Raw genomic sequence first — 21,907 nt, 5'->3', positions numbered from 1 at the left:
GACCTTCTCGGGTAAAAGCTGCTTCGACCTCTCTTGCTACTTCATAGTAGTACAGGGTTGGCCTCGATCAGTAGTATTAGTACGCACTCTTGCATTCTGTTGGTAGTAGGTTTATATGACTACACGCCGTTTTCTTTCATTTTGATCATCTTATTATCATGTTGTTTTTATATGGCTTTTTGGTGCTGTCCCTTCTTGTCTATCTTTTCACTAATGTGGTGCTTATGCTTTCCTGAGCCGAGGTTTTATTAGAAACAATCTCTCTATCTTCACAAGGTAGGGGTAAGGTTTGCATACACACTACCCTCCCTAGACCACACAGTATAGGATAATACTGGGTATATTGTTAATGTTGATGAGATATAACAAATATACAATTAAAAAAATAATGAAAAATATATGTTTAGCGGCTCCTAAAAATAATAGCCCACAAAAAATATATGTTTTGTGTAAGAGATATAATTTTGTATATATGTTACAACAGACATATAATATGCTCCTTTATGCTTTTTGGCCAGCAAATATAGGTAGTTTCAGGGGATCGGTCAAATTTATATCTTGGCCCTCAAATAATTGAGGTTCACGGCACTTATTAAAAAGAACACACATTTGTATTGCCTAAATTGGGTTATTCTGAAGAGGTTATGATCGGTAAGAGGCCAGGAGGTCTCAAACGGGCCATTAAAACTAAATACTAGCCCAATTGGCCATTAGCATTTGAACACTGCCGCAAGTGAACCTCACCAGTGCACTGCCGACTGCTTGTAGCTCCTAATCATGGCGGAGCAAAGCAGCTGTTGCCTCCAAAGAGGGCAGTACCTTGGAGAAATCTCTGCCCTTTGCTTTCTACACCTTCCTCCTGACTTCTCTTCTCTTCCTTTTCTTCTAGCTGGTCCGTTCTCTTTATCATTTTGTTATTCTTTACTTACTATATTTGTACCGGAAACGGTTCTAAGCATACAATTAACGTGTATCCACAGGAACTGGTTCACAAATTCTTGTCTACGATTTAACGACTGGGAAGATGATAAAATCATTTGATGTGTTTGACGGAATTCGAGTGCATGGAGTTTCTTTGCAGACATTTAACGAACACTTGTCGGGTTCACATGTTACTTTAAATATCGCAGTCTATGGTGAGAGGAGAGTTAAAGTTTTCAGCTTGCAAATTCAGAGGGTCTCTAATTCTCAAACTGAGCAACAAGCATGTTTTCATTTAACTTTAAGTCTCCTGCTCCTGTTACCTAAGTTTAGCCACTGGGTTTTGGACGTTAGCTTTTTGAAGGTAAACTTTTTTCTCAATGGATTTAAGTTATATACACTGATAGTGGAATGAAAATTTACACCATTTGTTCAATTTTAATTAGTTATAGCACATTATTACTCTATTTTCCAGGTTACCATATGAAAGACTTATCTATTGTTAAGTCAACTTAACCTGATGGTGTAAGAAATCTGTACACTGACCGTACACAAAAGTTAAACTCTTTCTTAATTATGAAACACCTTACCCCTTTTGTCGGATTTATGCTTATTATGATACTGAACATGTGGTGGTAGTGGGATGGTGCTACTTCTTCAAACAATGGTGATTGTCTTGCCATAGGATGCAGTGACAATTCTGTACATATTTGGGATATGTTGAGATGTTCTCTCCTTTCCAGAGTAAGATGCTCAGGTTGGTTTATCAGTTATCATACTAGACCAGTGCTTTCTGTTCTATTGTTCATTAGGAGACTTAATTCAACCATGGATGCCACGGTTCATGCTTTTGACTCTTTTCTTCATCTAACTTTTAGAAAGGTGTTTGTTGTACTCCATGAGGATTTGGGGCGATGATGTTGGATCTCTCCGTGTAGCATCTGGCACTATCCTTAATGAGGTACCGATATTTAGGTTATACCTTTTCCCACTCTATCTTATCATATTTCCCTTGCTATAGTATTTTGTCCAAACTTAGGAGTATTTTTGATATATTGCAGAGATGTTCATCTGTCATCGGAGAAATTTCTTCCATCACTTATGATAATTTTAACCCTAATATTGTCTCTAAATAAATTAAATAATCTAGCAATATAGCCTCAAATGACACTTCATGGATCTTTTTGCTTTATACATCCGTTATCCGAAACTCTCTGGCTTGATTAGTCAGGATTCACCGAACAGGCCCACTAAGCAGGCAAAACGCTCCCCACCGGTAGGTTTTCATTTTACATTCTCAGGTCTCAAAACTGAGACCTCTGGTTTAAAGTGGAGAATCCTAATCATCCCGCCAATACCCTAGGCAGTTTTATAGGGGGGGTCAAGAAAGGGAAAGGGAAAGAGTGCAGTGGGAATCAAACCCACATCTATTGTGTGGGAGAGTCCCACAAATACCACTAGGATATAAACCTTAGTGATGCTTCAGATATTTGAGTCATAAGGTACATGGTTAAAATTGTTCTGCTATCAGAAAAGATGAATGCACATTCTTTAGAAGTTTCTTTTGACTACTTTGACTGTTTTCCTGAAAACTTCTCTTTTTGAATATTTTTGCATACTATAAACAGATTTTATGGTTCGCCTTCTACAGTTTTGGTTGGATATTGTTCAATAACTGAAGATATGCTCTATAGCCTGTATTGACTCTCTTGTTTTTACAGTTTCTGACAGTTCAAAATTATCACTTAATTCTTTGGTAAAATGGATCTGTTCAAAGGTGTTCGTAACGCCTTTTGTATGCTCCTTGATATATGCATGTCCTCCGACAGGCGCTTAATTTTCTTGATCTGGGTTTGGCAGGTTCTTGTTTGGAAAGTGGGTTGTAAGGCTGCTCCTGATGTTATTGGAAGCCCTACAGAAGACGTTTTACATTTGACCAGTCACGAGGGTCGCCAGCTTCCTTGTCAGCAATATGAAGCTGTAAATATATGTAAACTAATTGGACATGAAGGTTCAATTTTCCGCCTTGCATGGTCTGCTGATGGATTTAAAATAGTATCTGTATCTGATGATCGAAGGTCCATATTTTTCTTAATTAACACCTATGTATATATTGATCCATAGAAACATTTAATCAGCGACTTAGGTGGTTATTCTTCTTTTTTGTTAGTGCAGTGCTCGTATCTGGACGCTTGGTGCTAATGGTTCCAACCACGTGGTTGACTCTGTCTTATTTGGTCACAGTGCTAGAATTTGGGACTGCTATATATTTGACTCTGTAAGTTCATGAAAGTACTTTGTAATTCACTTACACAGCATCAGGGAATATGCTGTTCAGCAGGCTAAAGTACTGAAGTTGCAGATGTCAAAAATAACTGTGCAACCTTGTAATAAAAGCTATCTAAATGGTCTAAAGCATTTTATGGCTGGGGTTGACCAGGGGTTTGCAGGAGAATACAACAAGTCAGCTAAAAAAACTTGTCCAGTGTCCCAGTTCCTTCAGAACTAATGAACTTGTAAACAACTAGGGACAATTTATGATGAGGATAGATGGGTAAGCTTGTAAAAAGAGGAGAAGAGAAGATAGGGAAGATCGCTCAGGTTTTGGTTAAACTTCTTCTCTACAATGAAAACACATTATATAGCACCTGAGGGTGTGGTCTAGTGGTCAATAAGGTGTTGAGTACTACGAGGTCTTAGGTTCAAATCCCAGTGGAGGCAAAAATACTTGGGTGATTTCTCCCATCTATCAAAACCTTGGTGGACAGAGTTACATGGTACCTGTGATGGTGGGAGGTAGTAGGTACCTCGTGGAATTAGTCGAGGTGCACGCAAACTGGCCCGATACCACGGTTATCAAAAGAAAAGCTATCACATTTTGCGTAGCTTGACAAGTCAGATAAATATATGCTTACTGAGCTTCTGCATTTTCCAATCTCACAATTATTTATCAGTATGAATATCAATACTTTTATCTTGCCAATCTTTGACTTTATTTTAATACTTGGGGAACAATCTGACAAGCAAGAAGTAATGAAAAGCCTACATGTAATCACGTAGCGCTGTCAGTGCAAACCAAAATCTTCAATATGCACATTGATAACGAAGACATGTAACTTATAGGGTTTTTTAGAGAGTCAAGAGAGCCCAGTTGCGGTTGCTTTTTTTATTTTGTGCAGATTTAATGCCAGAAATAGTTTTCATGTATCAGACGGTTCTGTGTTCTTCATGAGGGGGACATTTTATATATTGATGATGCTATGCTGTAATATTTATTGTAAAACTGTACGTTGTGATGGTTCATTAAGAATTTGTGCATTCCTTTCCTTCAAATGTGGGACATGTGAGGATCGCTTCTAAGTCTGGTTTTGTCTCTCTATATGTGGGACTCTGCTTAGTTAATCATAACTGCTGGCGAGGATTGCACGTGTCGTGTATGGGGAATGGATGGCACACAACTTACAAGAATCAGGGAGCATGTGTAAGTGAAAGGAACGTTTCATCATGGAAGTGACTTCTTAATTATGTTATTATACCAATTAAATTATTATTTCTCATTTTTGACTTCATTAGTGTCACTTTATGTCCTGTGGTGCAAAATGTCTTGCTTGCATTGTACACCTTAGAATAAACTGGCTTATGATATACTCCCTCCGTTTCAATTTATGTGAACCTATTTGACTGGGCACGTATAACGGTGGCAAGTGGGCCGGTCCCGGGCCTAAGTGGGCCGGTCCAAACGGTCCCGGTCCCGATTTAAACGGGCCAAATGGCCCCGGTCCTGGTGGTCTTTTTGTAGGAACCGGCTCGGAACCGGGCCCACGAACAAATGGTCCCGGGCTAAATGGTCCCGGCCCGCGGGCTAAGTGGGCCTAAGTGGGCCCACATATACTTTTTTTTTATAATTTTTTTTATAGAAATTAGAGAAAAAAAGATGTTAATAGAAATATCTAAGGCAATTCCTTGTAAATTTTATTATAGAATTGTGACCTAAATTTTTTAATTCAAATTTAAAGACAAAATATTGTAAAGAGATATTCAAAGCAATTCGTTATAATTATATTATAGCATTAAAAAACACATGGCAATATCTTTTTTTAGTCTTCCTCCCCCCTATGGAATGAGCACAACAAGGTGCTAATACCACCCTTGAGAAGAAAAAAAAAACTAATCAAGATGTGCCAAAATACAAGTTACATAATACATACTAATTTTTGTTCATACAAGTTACATGGTATCTCTTACAAACTTCATAAATCCATTAAGGTTCGGAGGGATTTTCGTTGGTGGTGGCGGAAAAGAAGCTTGGTCATCACCGCTTCCGGACGAAGTAGAATCCTCCGCAAGTTAAGCTAGCATTTCTTCGTAAGCTTTGTCTGCCTCTGGTTGTGATTCAGCAAGTCCAAAATTTCTTCTTTCCGAATGGAATTCAATATCTGAAAAGTACTGATTTTTTCAAGCTCTCCCTCATAGACGCTCTATAATCACCAAGTTGAAGTCTTGCTTGACTGAAAGCGCTCTCCGTTGCCACTGTTGAAGCTTGAATAGTTAAAATATCTCGGGCCATCTTTGAAAGAACCGGAAAGTGTTTTTCTTTGTCCTTCCACCATTCCAAAAGATTAAAGGATCCGTGGGGATTCACTTCCTCAATTCCCTGTGACAAATAAACTTCAAGCTCATTTAGTTGTGAAAAATCACAACTAGTAGAATCTTGAGAACCCCTAAACCCCGCCCAAGCACTAAGTGCTCTTACTCTTGCAGTTCTTTTAGATGATTGATAATCAGAAGAAGAAGGAGTTGGAATATTTGGTCTAGCATGATCTAATGCAACTTGATAAGCATTATAAATAGTTTGAGCATTTATTCTAATTGAGGCTATTGCTTCCGGAAGTTAGACAACTCCTCATCTTCAAGTGCTAAACCTTTATAAACAGTTTCATACCAAAATTGAGGACCTCCTAATTTCGTACAAGGATTTAACAAAGCAACAACACCATAAATAGGGGGAATAGGGAAAAAATATTTTTTAAACCCTTTTCTCATAGAATCAATAGCAAGTTTATAAATTTCCCCATCCTCTGAAAAATGACCAAACAAATTTGCAAGTTCTGCAATATAAACTAAACAATTAGAAATAGTAGGATAATATTGCCCAGAAAATTCATTTGTAGCAATATGAAATTTTTCTAAAAAATCTACAAGCATTTTAACATTAGCCCAATCCGCATCTGTAAGGTGCTCATCATATCACTTACATGAGCATTAAACGTTGAGTTTATGGGGTTTCTATATTCACATGCAACAACTAAACTTTCATAGATGTAATTCCATCTAGTTGGACAAGGTTTAAGGACCTTTCTTTCTCTTAGGCCAAATTCATCGCATCTTTTAAAATATTCTCTAAGTCTACTTCTACGGTTTGAATAAAAAAGCCAGTTAAGAGCCATTTTAACCTTTTCAATTTCAATATTTAAAATTCTCATACCATCACCCACAATTAAATGGTAAATATGACACATACATCTAACATGAAAAATGTTATTAAATGCAAGACTTAGTGTAGTGGTAAGCAAGACTACAACATTTGTGTTACTAGTGCATTATCCATTGAAACTGACATTATTTTATCACTAATGCAAAAATATCTACAAATATCCGTAACTGTGCTAGCAATAAACTGCCCTGTATGACGTGAATTAATTATTCTATAAGCAATAATGCGCTTTTGCATTATCCAATCCTCATCAATCCAATGACTGATAATAGTAAGGTAATCACAATTGTTACCACTTCTACCAATATCAGTTGTAATAGCAACACGACAATTTATATGAGTAAATAAATAACGCAAATATTGTTCATATTCATGTTTATATTTATAAATATCACGTTTTACGGTTGTGCGAGGAAAACCTTTATAAGTAGGATTAAAATTTTTTCTAATATAATGCACAAAGTGAAGGTCAGAAGGAAAACTATAGGGTAAGCACATAACAGTAACCATTTTTGGCAATTCTTCCCGATCATTTTTTGGTTCATAATATAAAATACCACCGGTAACAGTGTTAATTTCCGGTTGAAATTGATTTTACCTGGTACTAGGGTCAGCCTGACTAGGAGTAGGTATTCTTGTCCCCTTGGCCAAAGCTTTGGCACGAAGATATTTGACTTTATCTTGAGGGTGTATCAATATGTATCTAGCGAAAGTTCCCGTCCACCTCCAAAATATGTAAAAGCTAACTCCTTGCCACAAGTTTTACACTTAGCCTTATTTTATGGAATTAGTTGAGTAAAAAATGGCCAAACAATAGATGTTTCTGTCCGTTTGGTACGTTGTCTAGAAAAAGTAGGGGCAGTAACAGGAGTATCAGATGGGGCATCATTTGGATTATCACTAGTTGGGTTAACTTCAGGAGCAGGACTAGTGGATGTATCGTCATCCGGTTGAGTTTCATCAAAATCTATTTCCTCCTCGTCATTTTCAACAATAGTTGGATTAGAATAAAGAGCATTCATTAATTCATGGTCTAATTGTTCACCAGCTCCAACATTATGGCAAAATTGATTCTCAGTAAATTGTAATAAACTATTATCGCTATCAAGAATAGCAGGTGTAGGACAGATATGGGGTTTGGGTCGGGGAGCCGGGGGCAGTGGAGGAGGAACATATTAGCCACTAGATTCGCCACTCTTGGATTTTCCCTTATTTTTACCAAAAAGTTTTTTTAAGGAAGCTATCTTAATTAATCAAATAATAGAAAATAAATAAAACAAACAAAACTATAGTATTAAAAATTAAGAGTTGGAACGAGTTTATCGAGTTGACGAACAACTTGTTGAAAATTGATTATCGTTGAAGACTTCAATTTACCAACTTCACAATTTTTTCACAAATTGTAACAATAAAATAAGCAATAGTAGCAATTATAGAAGAAAATTAGAGAGATTGATGATTTTGTAAGAAAAATGAAAGAATGAAGGGGTATTTATAGTTGAAAATAGGAAAAAAATGTAATTATAAAAAATTTAGGGTTAAAACAAAGTTGGAAGGGGGGAAGGTTTGGGGGGGGGGGTTAAATGGCTATTTTGTAAATAGCCAAAGTCTATTTTTTAAATGCCCAAACGGACAGAATTTTTTTTTTAAAATTTTTGACCGTTGGGACCGTTTGGGCCCACCAAGGACCGGTCCGGTCCCGGTCCTAAATGGTCCTGGGCCTAGCGGTCCTAAAGTGAAGAACCGGCCCAGAAGACCGAATTAGGCCCACATAGCCGGTTCTAACTGGCTCAGGCCCGTTTAGGCCCAGAAGACCGTTTGGTCCGCGGTCCCGATCCTGGACCGGCCCACTTGCCACCCTTAGGCACGTAGTTTAAGAAAAGAGAGAAGATTTTTGAATTTGTGCTGTAAAATGAGACACATATATTTTGTGTGGCTATAAATCATTGCATATAGGTAAATTGTTTCCAAATAGGGAAAGGGGTCATTCTTTTTGGTACAGACTAAAAAGGAAATAGGTTCACATAAATTGAAACGGAGGGAGTAATAACTATATCACATTTTATTGGTACAGTGGAAGGGGGATCTGGCGATGTCTCTATGATCCTGATGCAGCACTCCTTGTGACTGCGGGATTTGATTCTGCAATAAAAGTACATCTGCAAGGATCGTTTTCTAATGGGTCAGAAAGAGGTATTGCGGAAGTACAAGACTCAACTGTCCAAAAGGAGGAATTTGCTCTCTATATTCCAAATTTTAGAGAGCATGATGGCCTCTTGAACAGGTATAGCTCTTATTTCAATTTCCCAGTGATGATGATTTTCAAAGCACATGATGGCCTCTTATATCCTTTGTGTGAGTGGTGGTGGTGGTGGTGGTGGGGGGGGGGGGAGTTAAGGATTATGTTAATGAGTGAACCTTGCGTTTGTGACACGTGGAACATTGGTGGCATGGTGGCGCGAACCTATGTGGATTCAGTTACTTGTAGAAGAAGCTGCTCATTTGATGATCACAAACTCGTGTTTTTTCTATCAATTTCTTAGAAACCATATATTAACATATCACATATGCCACTTTCTTGTTACTTTATTTTCTAAGTTATCTAGTTGAGAAGTATTGGTAGTTGAAGTACCTTTATCACTTGTAGTAACATTTCTTACACCCTCTTTGGGAGTGTGGGGTGATTTAATTAAAAGTGCTTTTACTTATAAAAATACTAAAAGTACTTCTCTAAAAACAACTATGCTTTGAAAAGGTAGAAGCTTTCCCCTTTAAATTTTGTCTTAGTTATGTTGACACCTGGCCTTGGATGAAAATGGAAATAACTGTATTATGATAGGAAATTCAAATTATGGATTCCTATTTGAAATCCAAATATTGATCTAGGGGATGTGTAGATTTGCCCCAACAAACTTTATTGAGGTAAAGTGTGTTGTGAACTAAAATTTTGGGCGTGGGGCCTAGCAGTCGATGAAGCTTAAATGAAGACCATGAGAGGCTAGGGTCCGAATCCCAGCAAAAGAAAAAAGTTAGGTAATTTCTTCTAATATGCCTATGACTTGGTGGGCAGAGTTACCCAATACTTGTCCTTGTCTGGTGGAGGGATGCATGTACTCAATGAAATGGTCGAGGTATGCGCAAGCTGGTCGGAAACCACTGTTAATTTTTTTTTTCAAAAAAGAATTTTGAGCCTGTATGTATTATATATTTCAGGAGTAATTGTTGAACCAGTTGTATTTTTCAGGAGAAGTCTCTTATATTGCTAATGCAACTCATCCTATTTTAGTTCTTGACAACTTGTTCACATTTAAGCCCATGATTTCTAAGTGCTTATTGGCTGATCATTTGGCTTTATCAAATTTCATGCAGCAAAAGCGAATATGTAAGATGCTTGCATTTTTCTCGGGAAGATTCTCTTTATGTTGCCACAAACAATGGATATGTGTACCATGCTAAACTATATGATACTGAGGATGTGAAATGGACTGAGCTTCTCCATATTGAGGAGGAAGGACCAATTGTTTGCATGGATTTGTTGTCACACTGTTCTGATGTTACTGAAGACATTGAAAATTGGGTTGCTGTTGGCAATGGTAAAGGCACTATGGTGATTGCCAGAGTTGTTGATAATGTCTTGAATCCTCGAGTTGAACTCATGTCTACATGGTCAGCTGAACCAGAGAGGCAACTACTTGGGACTTATTGGTGCAAATCTTTGGGACCCAAGTAAGTTATGATGATGCCAGAAGTCATAATGATTCGATGAATATGCTTGACATATTTATATAGAAGATTGATGAACGTCTTTCTAAGTCTATCCTGACGACATCCTGTTGACTTTTGGCCGATATGATCTTTCCTTTCAGTACCATTAGTATGCCGTTGAACCCCCCCCCCCCCCCAAACCCCATAAACACATTTTATTTGATAAAATCTGCGTCTGTTGGTAGGGATAATATATCATTTACATGTCTGATTGTGCGAAAGCCATATATTCTGATGACCTTATCCTGTAGGTTCCTCTTCACTTCTGATCCTAGAGGCACATTGAAACTATGGAGGTTGTTCAACCCTTTGCCCTCTGTTTCTCAGGATGTCATGAGAAGTTGTTGTGTTTCTTTAATAGCAGAATTCCGCTCATGCTTTGGAATGCGGATAATGTGCTTGGATGCATCAGTAGAGAATGAGGTCAATACCCTTTACATTTTATGCATTGTGAAATTTAGCATGTTCCTTCTCTCTTTGTCTCTCTATGGCTTCAAATTTGTTCTCTCTCTCTCTGTATATGTGTGTGTGTAGCCTCAAACACTTTTTGGGTATTACTCCCTCTTCCCAAAACACCTTCCTTTTTTTTGGATTTTTCCAAAATATTGTTCATTTTCCTTAAATGAAATGAAAAGTTCTATTGCATTTTAAATACCAGCAAAAGTTCTATAGGACTCATCCTATCATTCTCAATTCAAAATTATCCTTTATTCTATATTCTATGACACAGCGGCAAAGATTGACCCACAAAAAAACATATTATCAACTCTTATGTTAATATTCGTGCCAAGTCAAAAAAGAAAAGACCAGCAAATTGGGACGGAGTAAGTTAGAAACAGGGCATATGGCTGCTTTACTGCAATTGTCATGTTCCTATTATTGATTAGTATCCTTGAAGTAGCATTCGTTATACATTGTACCGATTAAATTGTTCCAAATAATTCTTCAATTACTCTGCTATGTGACTCTTAAGATGAAGTTCCTCCATACATATTGGGTGTTCCCTTTATGTTCCTAAATAAAAGAGGAGTTGCTTCAAATATATATTCCTTCTCTCTTTCTATCTCTGGAAAGCAATAATATATCCTGACTTGTCTGTTTCAAGTTTGAACAACCCATCAGTATGAAATATTACTTATTGTGTAAGTTTCAAAATTCTTGATATATTTCCCTTTTTGTAGGTCCTAGTGTGCGGTGACATTCGTGGTAATCTTTTATTGTTTCCGTTGCAAAGAGACATTCTTTTTAGTATGTCTACAGCTTCCGAAATAAATATAAGTCCTTTCAGCAACTTCAGAGGAGCTCATGGAATATCAACTGTGTGTAGCATCTCCATTGCTAGTTTTGGTCCTACACAACTTGAAATTCATTCAGTAAGACCTTACTTGGATGCTTATTCTGTTCTACTAGTTACTTATAACCATTAAGCAACTTCCTGCTTGGGTTTGAGGTGATCTTTTCATTCTCCCTTTGTGATATGTTGATTTAAGAATCCATTGATATTTGATTTTCAGGACTTTTACGCTGCTTTATATGATAAAGTTTTCGGAAACTATATAAGAACTAAGTCTAAAATAATGAAAAAAATCTGTAATAAGTCTCATAATATATTTTAAAATAAATATACAGATGGAGGTTGACCCTTTATTAGTCCCTGTAGCTGTTAACCTCAAGATATCTTTTCCCATCATTATTTTAAGTGTTACAGAGAGAGTCCCTGCATTATAACATTGGCCAAAGTACAGTTGAAAGTCTTTAACTGCATATCAGAGATCTTTTCCCATCATTCCTGTTTTTTTTTTTTTTTTTTTTTTTTTTTCCGGGTTGGAATCTGGACTTCTCTGTTCCATACAACTATAAATCAGAGATAAAAAGGTGAGACAAAGTCATGTAGTAAGAAATGATACTACAAAAATGTGTAAACTATTGCCCCCAAAGGCTTTGGTCTAGTGGTAAGAGCGTAGCACATGATGTGTGGGTTAGGCACACGTCACACTTTTGAATCTGCTGCAGACAAAAGCCTGAAACAAACAAAAGCGTGGTATTTAAGTGAAGAAGGGTAAAGGGGGGGGGGGGCATTATCCTCTAAGTTCCGATTATTTGTCCTTGAATCATCTTGTCTTCAAAAAAAAAAAAAACGAGAAAGAGGACTCTTTTTAGGTTTCTATTATGTAAACACAGATTCATTCAAATTTTTACATATAAATATACCGTTAATATTAGGACTTTCTTGGATTCAAGACCCTGAAAGTACTTGATGCAAGAACATGCGATTGTGTTGTCCAATGCAGTAGCTTTTCTTTTTGTTCTTTATTTTCTTCAGACTGGAGGAGATGGGTGCATATGCTACTTTGAACATGATAGAAGTCGTCATAACTTGGAATTCGTAGGGATCAAGCAAGTGAAAGAGCTAAGTACAGTACGATCAATCTTCACTAATGCTGACCAACAAGGCGATTTACCTGGAAGCAGTTGTGCAATAGGATTTTCTTCATCAGACTTTATCATATGGAATTTATTTTCCGAGACAAAGGTTTGGTCTCTCTTGCCTACTCGGTCAATATCCTGTCCCTCTGTTTCTCGTTCTCTTCTGCATCATAATGATCTTACATTCGCTGGAATAGGTTTTGCAAGTAACCTGTGGTGGATGGAGGCGTCCTCATTCTTATTTTCTTGGTGATGTACCAGAGATGAAAAATTGCTTTGCCTATGTCAAGGTATAATCTTTTCCAAATCTGTTAATTTCCTGTTCCACGATGAATTTAGAAGATAGGAAATGATCATACAGGCAACAGGAGGTTTAGTCCAGCTTGCTTTGGGAAGTGGAGTTGCACCACTTGTAGTTATTAGCTGGCCTCAGAGTAATAATTCTTCTAATGACTGGATTAATATCGTAACACCATAGCTCTTTCTTTGCAGGATGGAATTATTTATGTTCATAGACACTGGGTGAACACTAGTGAGAGGGTTATGTATCCCAAAAATCTTCATTTGCAATTCCATGGCAGGGAGATACATACCTTATGTTTTATCTCTCAAGATTCATCGTGCAGTCTAAATGAAAAGCAGGATATTTTTTCTGAAATGATTTGGGTTGCAACAGGTTGTGAAGATGGAACTGTGAGACTGACAAGGTATGATACCATTTCCGATTTTTATTTTTATGCATTACTTAATCCTGGGGGATGGATTTTGTCTATTTTTGTAGTTTTGTTTCAACCATTTCCCTACCTAATTGGGCTTCCTTCGACGAGTCTTTATATTTGCGCACTTTCTTTGTCGTTGACTTTTTGAAGTTCTGTGACAAATTAGTTATTTTGCTGATGTCTCAGGTATGCTTCAGAAATTGAAAATTGGTCAACTTCCAAGCTGCTTGGTGAACATGTTGGCGGATCAGCTGTGAGATCTATATTTTTTGTCTCAAGGCTACATAGAATGGTGCTGGATGAAAATGACATGCCTGACAGCGTTAACAGTGAAAAAGGTTTTTTAGAGGACCCGGAGGATCTTTCATTACTAATATCAGTAGGTGCAAAAAGGGTGGTATCTGCTTGGAAGCAAAAAAGTAAGATGAGAATTAGGGAAGGAACCTTTGACCCAGAGTGCAACATTAGAAATGATTTCCAGTGGCTTTCTACTGATATGCCAACCAGAGAAAGGAATCATGGAAAACTACAAAACAATAAAAAAGTTAGTGAAATGGTAAAAAATGGTGGATCACTTCCCTCAGAAGACAAGAGAAGCTATTCAGAACCATGTGTACCAGATATATGTGACAATGATTGGAGATATCTCGCAGTTACTGCTTTTCTTGCTCAAGTTGCAGGCACAAGGTCAGTAAATCAACAGTAACCATCATCGTGTTCTGTCAAATTAGGCGAATATGAACAATTTCACATCCTGTTTATTCATCTGCAGGTGTTCAGTCTGTTTCGTAGTTGTTGCATGTTCAGATGCCACAGTTACACTACGAGCTCTTTTACTACCCTACCGACTCTGGTATGTACGTCCATTATCTCAGCATGTCCAAATAACAATACCTTGTATTCCCTTTTGCAGCATGGTACTATGGAACATGCTGTTCTCTTGTTTCTGACCTGGTCTCGTTTCCAATAACAATTTCAGGTTTGATGTTGCTTTACTGACTCCTTTGTCATCTCCGGTGCTTGCTTTGCAACATATCATTGTTCCTACATATCCCCAACTTCAAGGTTGATTTACTACTTAGGTTTAGTTGATTAACAACTTTTTTCATATTTTGACTGTGTAGGATCTATAGGTTAAGATTGATTTTTGAGCATAGCAATGTTCCCAAATGCATTTCAAAGCAAAGATCCAGTAATCTCACAGTCAATTCTGCATTAATTAATTTAAACCAGGAATTAAAACAAATATGTAAAAGCTACTAATAACAAGCAAACCTAAGCAGTGAGCACAATGGCACCACCTGCCTCCTTAATCTTCTTCTTAGTGTCTTTTTGATGAGCTTGGCCTTCATCAAAATAGGCTGGGAGGGTGGCGATCACCCTTGGCCAAGATCTTGAAGTAACTGACCTGGCTATTGCTGATTAAGAAGCACTGTCCTTGTAACCAACAGCCTTGTCCTTCACCTAAGGGAAGAGAGGCCAGGGCTTGTCTATATTCTTTCTTGTTTTGGGAGCTTGTGGAAGTAGTGTATACCTACCTTTTTGAAGTAGTTCGAATTGTACTTGTCAAAGCACATGCTATTAAATACCCCTCCATCTCATTTTATATGAAGGTGTTTGACTGGGCATGGATTTTAAAGAAGAAAGATTTATAAACTTGTGGTCTTAAAAATGCCATATCATTTTTGTGCTATAAAATCATATCATTAAGGGTAAATAGGAAGTTTAAAGTTAAATTGTTTCTAAATATAGAAAAATGTCATTCTTTTTGAGACAGAGTAAAACAGAAAGAGTGTCACATAAAATGGCACGGAAGGAGTAAGATAAAATGGGTTCTAGTAATATTTACGTAACGACTTTTCAATTTTTCATATGCTTTACAAACTACTGAAACCTTCTGCATTTTTTTTGTTTTTGTTTTGATTTTTTGTTCAAACCTTCAACATATACAACAGTATTTTCTTCTATATTTGATCTTTGACACATCACACACTGAAGATCTGAGGGAGGTGATGAAGCAGCTTATATGTAGTACCAGAGGGAGGGAGAGGGGTCTTTGGCTGGTGTAGAAGAAGAGAATAGCTACTACTTTGTGAGTGCTTTCCATCAAATGCAGTTGCTCCTGGTAGGCAAGATAAAGGAGCTTTATGAAGGTTAGAAAAATAAGATGTATCTCTCAGAATTATTGTAGGTGGGAGTACATACATGTAGGACGTGGATTGACATGTGAGGCTTTGGGGTGGGGTGGTGGGTGGTGGTGGTGGTGGTGGTGGTGGGGGTACCAAGTAAGAAAGTGACCCATCCTCAGTACTGATGACTATATAGAAGATGTGCTTATGCTTTATGCCATTTTCTCCTCGAGCACTGGATAGAGATTGGTGAGCAGACAGCCCAGTGAGTAGGACCACAGAGGTTAAAATTACCAGGTCAAATAATTTTAGCTTCCTTTAGACCGAACAGGACCACAGGGGTTAGAGTCACCAGGTCAAGCAATTTAGCTTCCTTTAGACCGAACCGTACCACAGCTTGGGGAGAAGCATGGAGACATATTTCACTCGTGGCTTTTCATATTTTTACAGGGTATATTCTCGATATTGACAAAAGGAGAGGAAGGGGGATGGGGAAGTTCCCTAGCTAAAAATAGTAATAGAATGGGGAACAATAGTGCTGTGTGAATTTTTTTCTATGAGAAGAATATGTAATTCAATGTATTCAAACAAAAATATTATTGTGAAATACTAACCTTAAATAGTGATAAACTAAAAAAAATGTGCTAGGAGTTATACTTGAGATATTAAATTAGACATTCTAGTCAGTTGAAGGCAAAAGGATCTTTCAGTTGGAGTCGTCCCAAAGGAATTGAATGTACGATTAAGAAAATGAAGAAATTTCTCAAGAGATCAGTAAGTTTCTATGTCAATTCTGTCCAGTTCAAAAAAGTCTTCATGTCAATTCTGTATTCTACATAATGGGATTGGCACTTAAAATTCTCAGCTTTCTGGGAATTTTGAAAATATGTCTGCTGGGATTTTCAGAAAAAAAACTCTAATGAATTTAAAAAAAAAAAGAACCGCAACGAATTTTACCTTTATGTTGTCATAGAAACTGTTGGATTGATTCTTCTTCTTCTTTTTTATTTTTTTTATTTTATAGGAAACACAATGTTTACTTCTTTCTTTATGGGAGACAACAGACTCTAGTTAGTTCTCTCAGTTTGTGGTATTTATGTTGCAACTACTTGCGGAATTACAGGTCTTTACTTGCATTTACATTCTTGTAGAGAAGTCATATACATTTTTTGTTCCTTATGTGATAAAAGGTAGATGATAACTCCTGTCTTGTATAGCTCTTTTTTTCCTGTGTTTTTATTCTGATTGAAATCTTGATTTTGCAGGCAATGTTCGGTTTGGAAGTCGGTATATTATTATTAGTGGGTCTACTGATGGAAGTATTGCCTTTTGGGATCTTACGGAACATGTTGAAAGTTTTATGCGGCAATTATCAGCAGTTCAAATCAGAAAAGGTCTAGACAGCCAGAAAAGACCACGTACAGGTAGAGGAAGCCAAGGTGGACGGCAGTGGAGATCATTGGGCAGTCAAGTGTCTAATAAAATAACAGGTGAGGAACAATTGTTGGGAGTTCCTGTTACAAAGGGGAAGCCTGATAATGGTTTGAGTGCGACAACTGTCCCAGGAACTGACAAAACTGTGCAAGATCACACTCTGCGAGGGATATCTCATTTGGTAGAAAATACACATGCATTTTCTCCAGACACCTTCACTGGCATAAAGGAAGTATTACACAAAGCATGGCCCTTGCATATCTTCAAGAATGTCCACCAGTCAGGGGTCAACTGTCTTCATGTTTCAGTTATAAAAGGTCCTGAAGTATCTGATTCAAGGTTTACATTTTGTGTTTTAAGTGGAGGTGACGACCAGTCACTTAACTGTCTTAGATTAGATTTCTCTCTGAAATCGTTGAGGCCGAGTTGTGAAAGTTCGACTTCGGAGCAACATAGCACCACTGGATCACTGAGTGTAGGCGGTCATGTTCACCATTATGAAGTCGGAAATTATGATATGAGATTTGCGTTGCTTGATAAAGTCATGTCAGCTCACAGCTCTGCGGTTAAAGGTAGATAATCTGATTTGTTTTTTCATTAAAATGTGCATACGTTTTTCATTTTCTTTATATTATTGTGCGTTGTGATTTTGCCTTGTTTCATTCTAGCTGCTGGAAAGCTCTGTTTACCTTTTCATTGTAGGATCCACAGCTGCTATACTGCAAATAAAGTTTCATAGAACTGTTGGACTAAAGTTCATAGAACTGTTGAAGAGGGATAGTGTAAACCCAAAGTTTGGCCTTTTGTCTGAAGGTTCTCGAAATTGGTCATCTCCTCCATTCTAGCTTCAATGTCTGAGTGTCCAATTTCCGCACAAGCTAGAGTTTATTTTTCTATCATATCATATCTATATAAAGTAGAGTCTGCAGTCTCTGTGTCAAGTCTGATCGTTTATTGATAGGAACAAGGAATAAACAAGAAAATTAAACTCAAAGGAAATTTGGAATAAACAAGAAAATTAAACTAAAATTTCATAGAACTGTTGGACTAGAGTCTGCAGTCTCTGTGTCTGAAGGTTCTCGAATTTAGAATAAACAAGAAAATTAAAGATAGCAAGTAAAGAATTTAGAATAGACCCAAATTGAAAACAACAACTAGAACATTCAAAGGAAAATGAACACCCTAATTATGCAACAATAAGAACTAGGAATACCTTCAAGTGGAAGAATTCCACTTGATAACACCCTTGCAAGAATTGTCATCAACCATGGGATTCCACCATACTTCTCAGTAAGAGAAAACATTAATATTCAAGGTAAGCTGCCTAAAATGGTAAGAAAAGAACTACTTATACTAGGTTCTAATTTAGGTTACAAATTCCCAAACTATCCCTAAGCTAGGCCTTAAGATAAGATGTGCTGAAATTGCCATGCTGAACTCCCAGGCCTCCCTCGCGTTCGAGGTGTAAAGTCTGCTATCGCGGACCTGGGCAGCTGAGTTTTCATCGCAATTGTGGTCTTTGCTGGTGCTGCCTCCTTTGCAGTTGCAGTCTGAGCCTCGCAATCACGGTCTTCACTGTAGCCAAAACTGCAGCTTCTAAATGTGATTTTAGCCTTCCTCTGGCCTTGAATCTTGCTCCCCTCTTCTTGTATTTCCACTTTAACATGTTATATGCCTTCTCATCTTCTTGGAAGGATCTCTCAAGACTCCGTAAACACTTGAAGGTTGAGAGCAAGCTTCTAGTTCCTTGATGCCTACCGTGCATGCCATCATTTATGTTAACATATAAACACAGCTTAGTTCATTCTCATTTCACCTCCTGCTGCCCTTGATTTGAAGTTTCTACCAGCCCTTTTTAATTGATTCCTTTGTCATGTTGATTTTAAAACCATTCAAATGTGCTCAGTTTGGTTTCATCCACACACTTTTAATTAGTGTTATAAGTTTATTAAATTAAAACAAGGATAAAAAAATAGCGCTCTAAGCTCATTTGGCTCTATAATGCCCTCATAAATCTATATTTCTTTTCATACCTATTTAAAAGACTACTCTTATAAAGCTCGATTTTCAGGATTCTCCACATCCCTGTATTACATTTTTTGCTGACATCCAATCTGTGGTACGAGAAAACAGAGATAATGATTTGGAAAGAGAAGTAATTGGGAAAATACTTGAAGCTCTTTCTGGCCTTACCCAACCTTATGTATTTTTACTCGTTGCTCCGCGTAGAATCACTCCCAGCTTCCATCCAAATGTTCGAGCCACATCGCTTTCTTTTAATCAACCTTATTTTGAAACCTTGTAATCATGTAATGAATAAGTTATTATTTCGGTCTCATTAAATGCTTACTTGTTTTAGCTTTCTGAAATTTCACCAACACCTTTTAGATAAGTATTGAATTTGCAGTTGTATTGTGAATGACGATAGACATAGCTGCCAAAATGGTGTGAGGAATTTCAATGAGTTCATCCTTACTAGATCAATTTCAGTGAGTTCATTACTAGATCATGCTAAACATTCATGGTCATTCTCCTTCTTTTTGTGGGTTTAACGATCTGGTATCCAGAACCTATCCACTGGCCTGACTAATCCAGATTCACATCAAGTAAGGCTCATTTAAAGGAGAAGCGCTCACTACCAGAAATTTTTCCATTCCCTGGGATCAAACCCAAGACATCTAGTTAAGGACGGAGGGATTCCATCCATCCCACGACATCCATTTGTGACCGTTCATTCATGGTCATTCTCGTTCTAAAAAAGCTGTGCCAATAATGTGATACTGTTTGACAAGAGAAAAAAAGTGTAGCGTTAGGCTATGAAGGCTGATTTATGCAGTGAGAAAGATCATTTATAGGAAAATCTTTTATGCAACGACGGCCCCGATTCTTTACCTTTCTCGTGCCTTACCTCATTCCTTTATAAATTTTTACGCGACTTATCATTTTGGAGCTAATATAACGAACTAATGGACCTCCAAATAAAGTCAACATCATCTGAACTGAGTAAAGCAGAGTAAGTTCTATTATTGTGGTAAATAACGGAATTTTATGTAAAATGAAAAAAGTACTTTTAGTTCTGAACTATAGTTCTCTCCCTCCTGTTCATTAGGCATTGGCCACGCTCATAAGACTCCAATTATTGCTGGGAATAGTCAGAGTTTTTCTTGTCAAATGACTGATGAAATCATCATTTGCACATAAGAATGAACCTGGACCTGATGTTAGTCTTGTTCACTGTAGGTGTTTGGACCGATGGTTGTTGGGTATTTTCTACGGGTCTTGATCAGCGCATCAGGTGTTGGCATCTCGAACAGCAAGGCAAACTAACTGAGCACAAACATATGGTTGTTAGTGTACCGGAGCCTGAGGCATTGGATGCTAGGGCCTGTGGAAGGTGGGTAATCCTTTCTGTCATACCGCATTTTTGATTTTCTTGTTTAATCTTCCATTTTTTTCACTTTCTGGAAACCAACCTGTACCTCGCTTTAATATTTTCTTTAATATGACCGCCTGTATGTCATATTCAGGAACCATTATCAGATTGCAGTCGCTGGGAGGGGAATGCAAATGTTTGATTTTGTTGCACCTGATGACATGAAGGGTGGAAATTAAGGTTTTTCCCTATTGTATTAAAACATTTTGAGGAATGTAAAATGTATGAGGTTCCTCTATTTTGAGCATGAAGTGCGAGGCGTCTGATATGACATACGAGGAAATTCTTATATTATTTAATCATGATATTTGGTACTTTCTTGGGCATTCAGAAGGCGAATTATATGAGGTACCAACAATTAGTGCAATACGTCCCAAGAAAATAATCTTGTGGTTACAGTTTTAGGTAGCTTTTGGAAGCCAAGAGAACACTAGTGGTTAGTGAAATACCCGAGAATCTGTAGAATATACCGAGGCATGCTAGAAGGTGAAACATTTGATGCATCTTTCGCCATAGCATTGGTAGTACTGGTGCTGCTGCTGTTGTTCGTTGTATATTATTTTATTTTATCTGTTCATTTCTTCTACTATTTTTATTTTTATCTGTTCGTTTCTTCTGGTTGGCATGAAATGGTTTTCTTGTCTATGCACCTCCAATTACTTTGGTATTATCATTCCAAAATTCTTTGTTTTTCGTGTTGAATGTGTGTGGTCTTATCATAGGTGTTGTATTGTTGTTTTATTTGTTTTCCCCGCATCTTTGGGTTGATATTCTCTTATATAAGAATCATGCATGCCTGACATTCCATGTTAATTCTTGTAAAGAAAGAGCTTCTCATTTTAGCCGCAATTCTCAGAAAACATGGGTCCACTCAAATTTTCCTTTCTCTCGAGAGTATCATAGCCCAATCTAAAATTTTCACACACAGCTCTTCAACTACATATGCAGCCTTTTACCAATGCATTATTATAGTTATGTTTTTTCCTTCAATTTTATCGTGGCTATTGGCTTTAATAGCTTCTACCAAGTTTTTGACAAGTTTTTGACTTTGGTAGCAACGGGTGTTGCAATTTTGTTAGTATTAATTAATTTTTTTTTACTTGATTGATTAGTTATTATTATTCATGAATAACAAATTCACGAGATCCCATATTTATTATCCGTCAATAACAAATTCAAGAGACCACAATAATCTGACTATGTCAAAACACAATATCATTGTATTCTTCCAAATAATTCTCATTTAATACATGAGCTGAAATTGATTTCTATTATACCTCTTTAATTTTTAGCAGGAAAAAAGATGTTTAGCCAACTTAAAACAAACGATGTACCAAATAGCTGGAGTCCAACATAGATCTTAGTTAATATTGCGAAAGATAAGTTATTTTAATTGTATTCGAAGATTTTTTAAAATTTATAAAACAAAACTAACTTCTTTGAATTGCAGAGAAACTACCTTTACCAATAAAATTAATTTGATTGAAAAGGGATTGTATTCATATTTTCATATGTATGTATTCAAGTTGGTATAATCGAAGGGTATGTGACTATATGTAAGTCGAACCCATTGTTTGGGAGATGG

The 21,907-nt window shown here is 37.1% G+C and overlaps 1 protein-coding gene across 2 annotated transcripts; it reads left to right on the top strand.

Annotated features, from left to right (window-relative positions):
* The first annotated feature begins 632 nt into the window (after positions 1 to 632).
* LOC104219358 (uncharacterized) lies at positions 633 to 20,925 on the top strand. Of its 2 annotated transcripts, XM_009770032.2 has the most exons (20): positions 633 to 892; positions 981 to 1,285; positions 1,561 to 1,678; positions 1,800 to 1,882; positions 2,782 to 2,999; positions 3,097 to 3,199; positions 4,320 to 4,402; positions 8,490 to 8,699; positions 9,785 to 10,141; positions 10,432 to 10,603; positions 11,362 to 11,553; positions 12,504 to 12,713; positions 12,805 to 12,897; positions 13,100 to 13,314; positions 13,513 to 14,013; positions 14,099 to 14,179; positions 14,306 to 14,391; positions 16,721 to 17,461; positions 20,130 to 20,283; positions 20,417 to 20,925. In XM_009770032.2, exons 1-20 carry the CDS (start codon positions 778 to 780, stop codon positions 20,499 to 20,501), a joined length of 4,122 nt encoding a protein of 1,373 aa, XP_009768334.1. In that variant the 5' UTR covers positions 633 to 777; the 3' UTR covers positions 20,502 to 20,925. The 2 variants fall into 2 exon arrangements, with proteins under 2 accessions (XP_009768334.1, XP_009768336.1); XM_009770034.2 differs by lacking the exons at positions 633 to 892; positions 981 to 1,285 and having other exon boundaries at positions 1,565 to 1,665.
* Positions 20,926 to 21,907: the final 982 nt, after the last annotated feature.

The sequence above is a fragment of the Nicotiana sylvestris genome, chromosome 9 (assembly GCF_000393655.2).
Source record: "Nicotiana sylvestris chromosome 9, ASM39365v2, whole genome shotgun sequence".
Taxonomy (NCBI): Eukaryota; Viridiplantae; Streptophyta; class Magnoliopsida; order Solanales; family Solanaceae; genus Nicotiana; species Nicotiana sylvestris.
This window is presented reverse-complemented; position numbering and strand designations above follow the sequence as displayed.